Source organism: Pseudorca crassidens, chromosome 11, assembly GCF_039906515.1.
Source record: "Pseudorca crassidens isolate mPseCra1 chromosome 11, mPseCra1.hap1, whole genome shotgun sequence".
Classification (NCBI taxonomy): Eukaryota; Metazoa; Chordata; class Mammalia; order Artiodactyla; family Delphinidae; genus Pseudorca; species Pseudorca crassidens.
In genome coordinates this window covers 98,893,222-98,907,254 of record NC_090306.1, presented here as the reverse complement: position 1 = coordinate 98,907,254, position 14,033 = coordinate 98,893,222, and the positions used below count along the sequence as shown (strand labels likewise).

The 14,033-nt window shown below is 44.5% G+C and overlaps 1 protein-coding gene across 1 annotated transcript in view; it reads right to left on the bottom strand.

Annotated features, from left to right (window-relative positions):
* Nucleotides 1-13,911, bottom strand: part of ACO2 (aconitase 2) — a 52,192-nt gene extending 38,281 nt beyond the window's left edge. The window contains exon 1 of the mRNA XM_067698216.1: nucleotides 13,763-13,911. Coding sequence (XP_067554317.1) covers nucleotides 13,763-13,798 — 36 coding nt within the window. The 5' untranslated portion in view covers nucleotides 13,799-13,911. The remainder of the gene's footprint in view (nucleotides 1-13,762) is intronic.
* Between the last annotated feature and the right edge of the window lie 122 nt (nucleotides 13,912-14,033).

Genomic DNA, 14,033 nt, shown 5'->3' with positions numbered 1-14,033 from the left:
TAAACTGAAATGGGGAAGGCAATAGGAAGAGCAGGCTTGGGGGTGAGATCAGGAGTTTTTCTGTCCGACACCCAAGTAGGCAGTTGGAGTCTCATCCTAAATCCCATCCCTCTAGAACTTGGCTAATTAAATGGTTCATCTAGAATCACAGATTATCAAAACCCAAAGTGTCCCCAGATCACCAGATATCTTTTCTTCACGTGACAGATGAAGAGTGCCCCAGGTCACATACCTAGTTAACAGCAGTTTGGAGCAGAACTCAAGTCACTTAATTCTCAAGTCAACACTTTTTCCACCACACTACCACCCTAATTAAAACTGAAGCAGGGACTTCCCTGGTGGCACAGTGGATAAAACCCCACGCTCCCAACGTAGGCAGCCCGCATTCGATCCCTGGTCAGGGAAGTAGATCCCACATGCATGCTGCAGCTAAGAGTTCACATGCCACAACTAAGGAGCCTGTGTGGCACAACTAAGGAGCTGGCGAGCCACAACTAAGGAGCCAGCCTGCTGCAACTAAGACCCCATGCAACCAAATAAATAAATATTAAAAATAAATAAAGTTACTCTTTTTTAAAAAAAACTGAAGTAGTACTGATTCATTAAACAAATATTTATCCAGCCCCAGACTTTGTGCTGTGGTGCCTGAATTAGTGAGATAAGCAAGACGACACAGTCCCTCCCATTGCTGAACTTACAATCTGGTGAAGAAGACAGATATCAAGTAATCACTAAAGAAACTATGGAGGCAACGATATGAGAAGTGCTATGAAAGAAAGGTTAAGCAGCTATAACGCTATAACAGTATAAAGCTGGAGAACCTAATCTAGACTAGGGGAAGGGCTTTTCCAAGAAAGTGATATTTAATCTGAGAACTGAAACCTGACTAGGAGTTAGCCAGGCAAAGAAAGTGCAGTTTAGGAAAAGGAATCCAGGGAACCTGGCAGGCAGAGAGAACAGCATGTGCAAAGGCCCTGTGGCAGGGAAGCACCTGTAGCTGAAAGAAGAAAGAGAAAGCCAGCTTGGCTAGAGCAAAGTGAGCAAAGGGCAGTGGAAACGGCAGAAAATAAGGCTAAGAGGTAAAATGGAGCTAGGTATCATGACGGACCTTGCAGGTGTACGAGAAAAGCACCGCAGCAACCTTGAACTATAGTTTATCTGAGTCTTGGCAGAATACCTCGGAACACCAGACGGTAGAAGGCCTCTAAAGGAGTTGTGAGGCCCTCTCCCACTTGCTCCTTATCTCCCTGGGAGGCAGTCATGAGACAGTTTCTCCTCGCCTCCCAGGATCTGATGAGGTATAGAGCTTTCTGCCCTGGACTCTTCAAACTAGAGCTGCAGGATATAAACCCGCTTAGTGGCATCAAGGCTGTCACAACTTTCAGTGCAGTCATCAGCTCCTTTTGTTTTGGTGCCATCCTTTTCGGTGTATGCAACTAGGACCCAAGGAGCTGGCAACTTCAGCTTACTCTTCTCAGTCTGTATATAAGTAATGAACCATCAGAATATGAAAGTGGTTCATTGTACCTTTACCAATCAATTGGTCAGGCTTTGATTTTTTCATATGAGCTTTACAGTAGGACATGTTATATGTTTAACTTGATTCTAAAAGCAATGGGAAGAACTTTCCTGGTGGCACAGTGGTTAAGAATCCCCCTGACAGTGCAAGGGACATGGGTTCAATCCCTGGTCCGGGATGATCCACATGCCACGGAGCAACTAAGCCTGTGCACAGGCTACTACTGAGCCTGCGCTCTAGAGCCCACGAGCCACAACTACTGAGCCCACGTGCCACAACTACTGAGCCCACGTGCCACAACTACTGAAGCCCGCATGCCTAGAGCCCGTGCTCCGTAACAAGAGAAGCCACCACAATGAGAAGCCCGCGCACCGCAACGAAGAGTAGCCCCGCTCACCGCAACTAGAGAAAGCCCACGTGCAGCAACGAAGACCCAATGCAGCCAAAAATAAATAAATAAAATTTTAAAAAATAAAAGCAATGGGAAGTCACTGAAGCAGGATTATATCTGCATTAAAAAAAAAAAGTCACTGTGGCTGCCATGTAGATAATGCATTCAAGAGGGGTAAAAGTATTCAATGGAGTAGGCTGATGGTGGCTTATCATGTAACCTATTTCCTATAAGCACATTTGTATTTTAACACTTGAACACCTATTCTGTGCCAAGCAATAGGACACAGATACCAAGAAGAATAAGACAGTCCCTACACTTATATACCTTAGTTTGGCCACAATCAGCAGTAAATGTAACCCACTGTGACCTGCTTGAGGAAGGAAACACACACAAGGGGCAGGAGTACAGGAGAGCGGACAATTAGCTCTGCTTGGGATGCCCAGGCAAGACTTCCCTGACCAGAGCTGTGGAGGATAAATAAGGGTTTGCAAGGCACTCAGAGGACAGATAGTACATAAAAGGATACAGAATCATCAAGTGAAGTGTGCAGGAGCTACAAGTCACTCAAAATGGTGCGAGGTAAAAGACAAAGCAGGAGATGGTGGAAGGTCAGGCTAGAAACCCAGCAGGTTTGATTCAGGGGGCTGAATTATGACCTGTGGTTTATTTACACAGTGAAAAGAACTTACATATAGCTCAAAGGCCTAGCTCTACCATTTATTAGTTGTGTGGTGTCACGCAGGTTTCATCTTTGAACCCAGTTTCTTTCTTTTTTTAATTTTTATTAGAGTACAGTTGATTTACAATGTTGTGTTAGTTTCAGGGGTACAGCAAAGTGACTCAGTTATACATATACATACCTCCACTCTTTTCTAGATTCTTTTCCCATATAGGCCATCAGAGAGTACTGAGTAGATAGACTTCCCTGTGCTATACAGTAGGTCCTTATTAGTTATCTATTTTATATATGAACCCAGTTTCTTCACTTGGAAAAAGGGAATAAATACCCACAGTATTAAGTGAGGTCTGAAATTATATGAATGAGCTCCCAAATAATAGCAATTATTATGTAAAATGCTACAAAGCAGGTTGTTGCGGTTTTTTTGTTTTGTTTGTTTTAAGCAGGTTGTTTTTTGTTTTTTAAATAGTCTTTACTAGGGTTTTTCCTCCCATTCAAAAAAGGAGAACAGATTTCATGGAGAAAATTTAGACAACACATAAAACAACACAATTTTACAACTCCCCAGAGCCCATCCAGGAGTACTTACCCCAAGACCCCTCCACCAGACCCCCTGGCCTGATGCCAGGTACCCTGTGGTGTTTAACAGCGACTCCGACTCCAAGAGAGGCACTAAACACCAGTCTGTGCTGAATCTACACCTCCCCATAGTCCCTGGCACCAGGATACCTACTGAACCCAAACTGAACAGGTGGTAGGGCTGAGGTTTCTAAGCAAAGACAATGATAATAATAATAATTACTAGTAGTAATAGTAATAGTGATACTTAATACTTTCTATTGAGTGCCAAGTTATAAGCACTTTACATGGATGAACAGCCCTACTGTATACGAGCTCCATTTAACAGATGAGGAAATTGAGGGCAGGAGAAGCATAGTAACTCACCCAAGGTCTCACAGATACACCAGCACTCAAAGACAGCCTGGCTCTAAGCCGAAACACTGAGCCTTCCAAGCGCCAAGTGAACCCTGGCAATTCTAAGTATTGATTTGGATACAAATGAATTAAAGAAATCAGATAAAATCAAAATGGAATAGATGCCAAACTGTTAACAGTAGCTATCCCTGGAGGGTGAAATTATGGACAATTTTTTACTTTTTATATGTATTTAATTTGAACTTTGAGAATCAGAAAAAAATTTAAAGAAATATATATTATAAATACATGTATTATTAAACATATTTTTAATTTGGATTATAACATTTTAAAAATACTAGATGGAAATATACTAAAATGTTAATGGTAGTTATCTCTGGGTGGGGGTGGGTTATCCCTGGGTATTACAAATAATAATAGGTAAATTTTATGGTATTCTTTATACTTCTATATTTTCCAAGTTTCCTACAAGGGGTACCTTTACAAATATGAAAAAAAAGTAAGAAATTAATTTTACCTTAAAAATAGGTATTACTGGGGCTTCCCTAGTGGCGCAGTGGTTGAGAATCTGCCTGCTAATGCGGGGACACGGGTTCGAGCCCTGGTCTGGGAGGATCCCACATGCCGCGGAGCAACTAGGCCTAGGCCCGTGAGCCACAGCTACCGAGCGTGCGCGTCTGGAGCCTGTGCTCCGCAACGGGGGGCCGCGACCGTGAGAGGCCCGCGCACCGCGATGAAGAAAGGCCCCCGCTCGCCGCCAACTGGAGAAAGCCCTCGCACAGAAACGAAGACCCAACACAGCCAAAAATAAATAAATAAATTTAAAAAAAAAAATAGGTATTACTGAGTCTTATAATATCTGACTACTGTGGTTGGAGTATGAGTAGTCCACATCAGTATTATTTAAAGAAGGATGATGACTTGGGCGTATTTTTAAAAAAATAACTTATTGGGGTTTTGTTTTTATTTCCTAAGTCCAAAAGTAAAACATACTCAATGTTTGGTTCAACCTGGCCCCAGGGCCCAGAGACATTCCAGAGATCATCCATAGGCCATCCACACAGATGTCACAACAACTAGGAAATGGGAAAATTTTCCCCCATGCTTGGAGCCCAAGTCTCGGGGCTTATGAAATTCTCATGAGTAAATACCAGGCCCTTATCTAAAACAGATACTTCCACTAAGCCCTCAGCCTCCATTTTCTCAGGAAGTAGGGGGCCAAGGGCAGCCTCAAGGCTGAAAACCTCTCTTCAGCAACCTCTACAAGCCCCTGATTCAACATGATTAATCCAGGAAGCTCATTTTCTTCCAGAAAGTCTGTTCCACTACTAGACAATTCTAATACTTTACAACAACAACAAATGCTTCTGAACTGAAACACACATCCATTAAATCAGGCACAGATTCTAGCAATGGAAACGTGGGCTCAAATCCCAGCTCTACCCGCAACAAGCTGTGTAACCTTGTGTGTTTTTACTTAAGCCCTCTAAACACAGCTTTTTTCATCTGTGAGTGGGAATAACACCTTCACAGGCTGTAGTGAGGATTAAAGGAGAGTACCTACGTGAAAGTACCCAGCACACTTCCTAGCCCCATCCTCTGGAACCAGATCAAATGAGCTTAATCACTCCTCCACACTTCAGCCTTTCAAATCACCAAAAACCATAATCGTGTCTTCTCCATTCTAAGCATTCCTATAGTACTTCCTCGCTATAAAACTCCCTCTACTTGGGTGGGAGTCTCCCATCAGGGTGACCAGCAGCCAGGTGCCCTCAGATCTGTTTTGGAGTAAATCACAGTAGCTAACACACTGCTCCATGCCAGCCACTCTTATAAACCTTGCTGGACAGAGCTCAGCCTCCCTAACTGCTCTGAAGATGGAGAGGCTCAGAGACAGGAAGTAGCCTGCCCAAGGTCACACAGCTGGGAACCTGCTGAGCCCATGCCTTTCTCACTATGCTACAGTGGCTCCCAACCTCCACAGGCCCAGCAGCCAGGTGGGCTCAGTGCTCCATGGTGGCTCAGTCCCAACTGTTCAACGCCTCTGGTGGAATCTGGCTTCTTGGTTAGATAGTGCCCCCTCCCTTGCTGAATGGGATACAAATCTCTAGGGCTCTCACGGAGTAAGGGAGGCTCTCCTGATCCTGCATTTACTGACACAGAACAAACTCTGAAGGAAGGAATACAACCAAAGCGGACCCACCAGGGAGTCTGGTAAGAAATAAAATGAAAAGAAACAAACAAAACTGTGCCAAGCAAGATCACAAAGGTTATCTTATGTCATCTTCCCAACAACTGTGCCAAGTGGGATTGTTATAGGTCATTCTGTCTTATGTTTTAATGAGAAAATGGAGACTCAGACAGATAAGGTAAATAATTGCACTAAAATGTAAGCTCTATGAAGGCAGAAAACTTGCCTAATCTGATCACCACTCTATACTCAGAGCCTAGGACACTGAAAGAAGAACCATGATTTGAACACTAGTCTCTTCATCTTGCTTTCAAATTCAAGTTGTGAGTGCCTCTGGCAGAGGCTGTGCTGAGCCATTAGTGCCTGTTCACGGAGCAATGAACAGTCCTTTTAAGAGGCTTGGAAAGGGGGCAGGGAGCCATGTCTCTCCAAGACACAGCCTCTAAATGGGCTCCAAGGCAGTAGGGGGTTCCTTTAAGTAATGAGTTGACAGAGTCACTCATCTGCCTAATTCTCCTTTGCTGCTGTCTGGAGCAGAGACGCTAGGCACACTGTAAATACAAATCCCAAACCCTGCTCTGGACCCCCAGGGCAGCAGCCCTTTCAATACTTACAAAGGGCATCCTCTGTAAGCTCAATAGGCAGCCTGTGAGGCTGACCCACAGCTCTGGCCTCTCCCTCTCAAGCTCTGCTGGTATTTGGGGCAGGAGGCAATCGTGGCCTCAAATAGATCCATATGCAAACAGGGCACGGAGCCAACCGAACTGTGTCCCCTCTATCCAGCCCACTCTTCAGAGATCTAGTTTCTACTCTCTATGCCCAGGGGAGTTCTCTGGGGGAACAGCTTGAGTGGTAAAAAGCCTGAGTTCTGCAGTCAAACAAACCTGCATTCAAAATCTGGCTCCGCTGCATGCTGGTTGTGACCTCGGGCAAGCCGTTTAACCAATGGGGGTCTATTTCATCATGGTGAAAACAGGCTAATGACACCCACATCTTAGGGTTCTTGTGAAGATCAAGTGAAGCAGTGTTTGTCCAAGACCTAGTTCAGTGACTGGCACAGCGGGGCTGAGAGCTCATTATCAGTATCTCTAATGCCAACGGTGCCACGAGGCAGACTAAACATGCCACCACACATGCAAGTTCCTGGATGGTCTGGCCTGAATTTAGCTCCACCCAGCTCGCCCCCTCCCCTTCTTGCTTCAGCCCAGTGTATTATAGCCGGGCCCTTGTCTTAAATCAGCTCTGCAGCTGTCAGTGAGCAGCAACAACAAAACAGTAACAGCACACACGTCCAGCCGAAGGTGAAGGAGCCCAGCTACGAAGCACTGAAGTGTGGCAGTTACAGGAATCCCCGAGGCCTCTCTGCAGACCCCCACAACTGGCCACAGGATCGAAGCTCCCACCCGGAAACTGCCTCGCCCTCTGCAGGGTGAAGGCAGAAATCCTCCTAACTGGGCCTAATTTCCCCAAGGAGCTTCATGGTGATAATGCAAATGTAATTCTAAAGCACATCTTCTCAATGCTGCCCTTCAACTTAGAGAATCAGAAGAATCAGAAAACAGAAAGAATCAGAAACAGGAAGCCAGTGGATTCATTTGTGCCTCTTCTCCCAACTCTCTTAGGACAGTACCCAAAAGATTCTCCTGCACAACTACTACATACCCGATATCCATGGACAGCACGGCAGGAGCAAGCAATTTTCCCAGAGCCAGTCTTTTTTATTTTTTATTTATTTATTTTTTGGCTGCACTTCACGGCCTGCAGGATCTTAGTTCCCTGACCAGGGATCGAACCTGGGCCCACAGCAGTGAAAGCGCCGAGTCTTAACCACTGGACTGCCAGGGAAATCCCAAGAACCAGTCTTGAGGATAATGCTGTGGCAAGAGAGGCTGTAGACCATCTCTAGGACTGAAGACACAAGACTAACTTTCACCAAGTGCCCTTACCCTGCATCAGATTTCCCCCAAGTACACACAGTCCTATTTAATACTCAGAGGCAGAAGATACTGTGTCCATTTTACAGGTGAAGATACTGAGGCTCTGGAACGTAACTATTTTGCCCAGGGCCACACAGCAAAGCTGGTGCCCTTTCCTTTGGCCCAAGCTTTGCAGAATGAACCCAAGAAAATCATTCTCCATGCCTTTTAGGATCCCCTAAATAAAGAAAGGCTTCTACAGGTTCATTCTGGAACAATCTAAGGAAAAAGTCTGTCCTTTGTCTCAGTATTAGAAAAGGCCTATTCCTAAAATAACATTATAAACTATTCACAAATTTTTATAGTGTATTAGAGTTCAAAGAACTTTCCAGGTACTTCCCTGGTGGTCCAGTGGGTAAGACTCCACACTCCAAATGCAGGGGGCCCGAGTTTGATCCCTGGTGGGGGAACTAGATCCAGAATGCATGCGCAACTAAGAAGCCCGCATGCCGCAACTAAGAAGCCCATATGCCGCAACTAAAGATCCCATGTGCCACAACTAAGACCCGGGGCAGCCAAAATTAAAAAAAAATAAATATTTTTAAAAAAGAACTTTCCAAATATTATTAGGCCTTCAGGACCCTTCTTAATTGGAGGGTAGCTATGAATTGTCCCATTTTGCAGATGTGTAACCTGAGAGCCAGAGGGTAGAGACTTTGCTCGAAGCCACATGGTAAGTATGTGGTAGATGAAGTCTCCTAAAGTTCCTGATATTCTATGTGCTGCCTTTTTTTTTTTGGTTTATTTTTATTAAAAATTTTTTCTTCTGGTTTTATTGAGATATAATTGACATAGATGTATAAGTTTTAAAGTGTACAGCATAATGATTTCACTTACATCATGAAATAATTACCACAATAAGTTTAGTGAACATCCATCATCTCATATAGATACAAAATCAAATAAATAGAAAAATATTTTTTTCCTTGTGATGCGAACCCTTAGGATTTACTCTTAACAATTTTCATATATAACATACAGCAGTGTTAATTATATGTATCATCTTGTACATTACATCCCTAGTACTTAATTATCTTATAACCAGAAGATTGTACCTTTTGACAAACTTCATCCAAGTCCTCCCCGCCCCACAAAGCAGCCTCCCTGCAGTCCCTCCCCTCCTTTATGCTGAGAAGCCCAGAGCCTACCATTGCCTTCCAAACCACCTGCTGGGAAAATAAGATGTGTCAAAGAACACTGAGCCAATGAAGACAGACGGCTCAAGCCCCAATCCTCATTCTAAATACTTCCCAGATGACCCTCTTGGAGACACCAGGTAGCAGAATAATGCCCAAGATGAACAGGGCTCACTTCAGACATGAAGCTCATACTCAAGTGAGGGACCCTGTGGCAAGACACTTGACCCCATCCAGCTTCCTCACCTGTGAAATACAGATACTTGTTGAATTTATAAAGGAGCTTCGGCTCCTGACTAAGTTTTGCAAGTACTATGCAGACACATGACTACTGAATTCGAGTTCACCCATCCTTCGGTTACTCAGGCCCCAAACCTAAAAGTCATCCTTAACTGTTCCCTGTCCCTCACACTCCACATCCAACCCATCTGCCTCCAAAATATCTTCACCACCTGAACCCTAGTCCCAGACACCTTCAACACTCCTTGGATAATTCCAACAGGCCCCACTGGTCTCCCTGCGTCCTCTTTCGTCCCTCTGTGGTCCTTCGTCCCTCAGTGGTTCATCATCCACGCAGCAGCCTGAATGATTCTTCTCAATCATAAATCAGATCCTGTCACTTCACAGTTTAAAACCTTCCAGTGGATTTTCATTACACTTGGAGTAAAACCCAATTTCCTTACCAGAGCCGACATGACCCTGGCTCCTACCTCTTGCTCAGACCTTCCTCTCATCACCTCAGCCACACTGGCCTTACTTCTTACCCTCAGACCCATCTCAGGTGCTTTGCACATACTGCTCCTTCTACTTCAAGTCTCCCCTCCCATAATGCTGAAGGGTCGCCTTCATATCATTTTATGTCACCTCTTCTGAGAGGCCTTCCCCAACCACTCCAGTTAAAGCCATGCCACATCCTCACGCCTATTCTCTCTACCACACTATTCTGTTTTATCTTCCTTGTCCCACTTCATAACTACAATTTTCTTGTCTACTTGTTTATTTTGTCTCCCCAGAACTACACTACAAGCTCCACTACTCCTGTTCATTATTACACTCTCAGTGTGTAGAACAGTGCTAGGCACATAGCAAGCTTTCAATAAACATTTTAGGAACAGTTGGTTCAAAAGGCAATGGTGGGGGCTTCCCTGGTGGCGCAGTGGTTGAGAGTCTGCCTGCCGATACAGGGGACATGGGTTCGTGCCCTGGTCCGGGAAGATCCCACATGCCGTGGAGCGGCTGGGCCCATGAGCCATGGCCGCTAAGCCCGCGTGTCTGGAGCCTGTGCTCCACAACAGGAGAGGCCACAACAGTGAGAAGCTCAAGTACTGCAAAAAAAAAAAAAAAAAAAAAAAGAATCCGCCTGCCAATGCAGGGACACGGGTTCGATCCCTGGTCCGGGAAGATCCCACATGCCGCAGACCAACTAAGCCCGTGCGCCACAACTACTGAGCCTGCGCTCTAGAACCCGTGCACCACAATTACTAAGCCCACATGCCACAACTACTGAAGCCCGCGTGCCTAGAGCTCCGCAACAAGAGAAGCCACCGCAATGAGAAGCCCGCGCACCACAAAGAAAAGCAGCCCCCGCTCACCGCAACTAGAGAAAGCCTGCGCGCAGCAACAAAGACCCACCGCAGCCGAAAATAAATAAATTAATTTTTAAAAAAGGCAATGGTGTGCTCCCCTCTTCCTCTGCCCAAATTTAAGATTGGAAGTTTGTTTACTCATCCATTCAATCATTCATTCATTCATTCAGTTCAAATCAACAGCTGACTATAGGACACCTGAGAAGGTACCACAGTGAATAAGGATGACCTGTTTCCCAATTCAAAGCAAGAATTTTTTTTTAAACATGGCACTTTATACAGGCACTTATAACTTCTGCAAATGTGTCAGACTTCTTTGTAGTTAACTGCTGTTTCAGATTTACATGCAAGAGGTTATGTGACTTCCCCAAGGTCACAGGATGAGAACTCAGCATCCCAGTATCTCAAGGCAAAACCAAAATCTAAAATGTATCTGGAAGTGCCCAACCATTTTTATTTACCATCCGTGGTCACTTACACAAAATTTAAAAAACCAGAGAGTAAATGTGGCTTTTCAAAAATTTCACCTCCATTTTCTTCACTCTGTTTCTATCTTCCTACCTGGTAGCAGGTACTATCAAACAATAGAACACTTTAAAGAGCACTGTTTTCTGGTTATGGACCATTAATGGTACCCTGGTTGACAGGCTGAGTCTTGATGCCAAAGGGAAGCAGTACTATAGTGCAGGTGCTGGGACCTCAGCCTTGGGAGTCAGAAAGGAGCAGATTCAAATCACATTCACTAACAACTAGTGGATAAGGCCCTAGACAAGTCTACTTTAATTTAATTAACAAACAATTATATAGCACTTCCTAGATGCCAGCAGGGTTCTCAATACTTTGCAACTATGATTATTAGATAAGTCAGATATACTATTATCTGTATCTTACAGGTGAAGAAACAGGCATAGAGAGGTGAAGTAACTTGCCCAAAGTCACAGCAAGTGAGTATTAGTCACCATTCAAATAAGATAGTGTGATGCCAGAATCCATGCTCTTAGCCATTACACTATGCTTCTGCTCTAATCCTGTTTCTTCATCTATAAGACAGGGCTAATAAATCTGCCATATCTCACAGGATCATGTGAGACTACCAGCACACTAAGGTAAATGTTAACTACTCTTAGTGGTAGTAGTAATTGCCATCATTCTATCATCTACCTTCACCTTTGGTCCAGCCAAGGTCCCACCAAGACCTTTGGTCTTCTGCCCAAAATACTTTAGCTGAGAAAGATCTCCAGGTCCTCTGCAGTAGAATACATTAGAATATACTGACGTTTCACGAGAACAAAAATTGTCTGCTTTTTTTGCTTCACTGTATCCAGAGGAAGCAGTGGATACTCAGTAAATATGTGGTGAATAAGGTAGTAATAAATTGAATGCATAGACCGGGTTCTGTAGACACAACAACTAAAGTAGTACCATCACTTCTCAAATGTAGCTAAACACAAAAGAGGTAAATTTACAAGGTTTTCAGAGCATAGTGGTAGCTGGCCGTTACTTAAGACAGCCTGGCTATTAGGAGACAGTGTGGTATATGCTGTTCATTCATCTTAGCTAAATGAACAAATAAGGAGACCCACGTTCTCAAGGTCTTGGATTGTCTATCTGTAAAAGAGGAAGTTGGACAACATGATGATCATAAACAAATATATTCTACTTTCTCATCACTTTATAACAATCATCATAACAATATGAATGGAAGCCGACCACCAAAAACTCAATAAATGTTTGTCAATGAACATAATCCCCAACTGACAGATGAGGAAACTGGGATTCAGTTCTCAAGTTCAAGGTCACTTGCACTGGGTAGAATATGAACTATAGTCCAGATCTCTTCCTACACAGGTCTAACACTCATGCATTCCAAGATCCTTTGTGATATCAGTCCTCTCTTCCAAGTTCAATAAATCTGTAATAATTTATCTTATCAAATAATCTCGCCTAACTTCACTACATCATGGGTCAGGAGGATCAGAAAGAAACACTATTTCCACTTTGTTAACCTGGAGAATCAAAAGATCTAAAGACATAATTAGCAAATCCCTTTTTTTGCCCAGAATTTAGAGATCATAAAATAAATGATGATTTCGCCTTAAACCATATGGTTTAAATTTAAGCAATGTGACTAAAAAAAAAAAAAACTTCTGGTAACACAATACTTTTTCAGAGTACAGTACAAAACTTCTTTTTCAGTTCTGTAATCAGAGTTGTGCTACTTGATCCAAAGTAGAACCACAAAGTTAAATGTAAAAGGCTGTCAGAGAATATCTATAAATGCTTGCTCATTTTATTTTTATTAATGAAATACATGCCTGACATTGAATCTGAGTATAACACCTTCCTAGGATTGTCAAGTTAGGAGTGAAAAAACATCTGGCAGTCACAGTCAATTTTCTAGATGGTTCATAACAGGACAGTCAAGGTCAAATTGTTGAGTCTCTTTTACCCTCCCATCTAGTAACTGAAAAGCAACTAATTATGAGCTCAAAATACTCCATTCTGGTACTCTCACAAACACAAATGTCAGCTCCAGGACCACACTCGGGCTCAGAAAGTTCTGAGGGCAGGCTGACATGAACAAGAACAGAGAACAGAGGGGTAGTAGGGCAGATGCTCAGGCCACAGCACTTGGGTAACACTCAGAGAGCAGGAACTTTTACCTACTTTCTAGCAGTTTCATCATCTATCAAATGAGAATAGTCATCTCACCAAATGATTTATGAACCAAATGACATGACGAGGAATTAAGTCTTGCAATCTTGTGCAAAGGTGAGAGACTACAGTTATCGTTACTAATTACTACGCCTGGGCACGGAAGGCCCCCTCTAACTCCTGGCTATATGTTCCGCAGGATCCCCACAAGATGGAATAGGTAATAGTTTTTTTCCTCCAAACTTCAGGTCTGGCAACCACGGATGCACCTGGCTAGCAAGGGTCTGCTGCTGAGAGATGAGAAGTGAGGCCTTCGGGCTCTGGACCTAGCGGGCTCAACAACCACCGCGCCCCCCAGTCACCTTGTCCTGACCTTGAGGAACGGCAAAAGAAAAAGAAAAAAAAAGAAAACCCTACAGGGGAGAAAGTGCGGCCCTCAAAAGAGGTGCCTCCACTCTTCACCTGGCCGCCGCTTCTGAGACCCACGCTTCCCGCGAGGCGGAGACTAGGCTGGGAGAGCTGACTGAGCCGGGGACGCCTTGACCTCGGGCGAAGGGCCCAAGGCAGGGACAGGTACACGAAAAGCCGCGCGGAGGTCGGGCCCGCCTCGCCTTGCCTCGCCCACAGCCGCAAGCACAGGAGGAGGCACCCCGCCCCCGTGAACCCAGAGGGCCCTCAGTTCGCTCTCACCTGCAGCCGGGTCACCAGCAGGTTGTAAGGCGCCATTTTGTGCACTGACAAAGATGAGGTCGCTTGAAAATGACGTGCACACGGCGTACTTAAAGCCTTCGGGCAGGGGGCGTGGCCTGAATAGAAACGCAACACAGTGAAGGCTGGGCCTCCGGAGAGGCGCCGAGTCCTGCGAGCGCCTTGGGCGGAGCTCCCGTGTGAGGAACCTACAGGGAAGAGGACAAAGCTGCATAAAAACACTTGCGGAAATAAATACCGGGAACAAGGATGT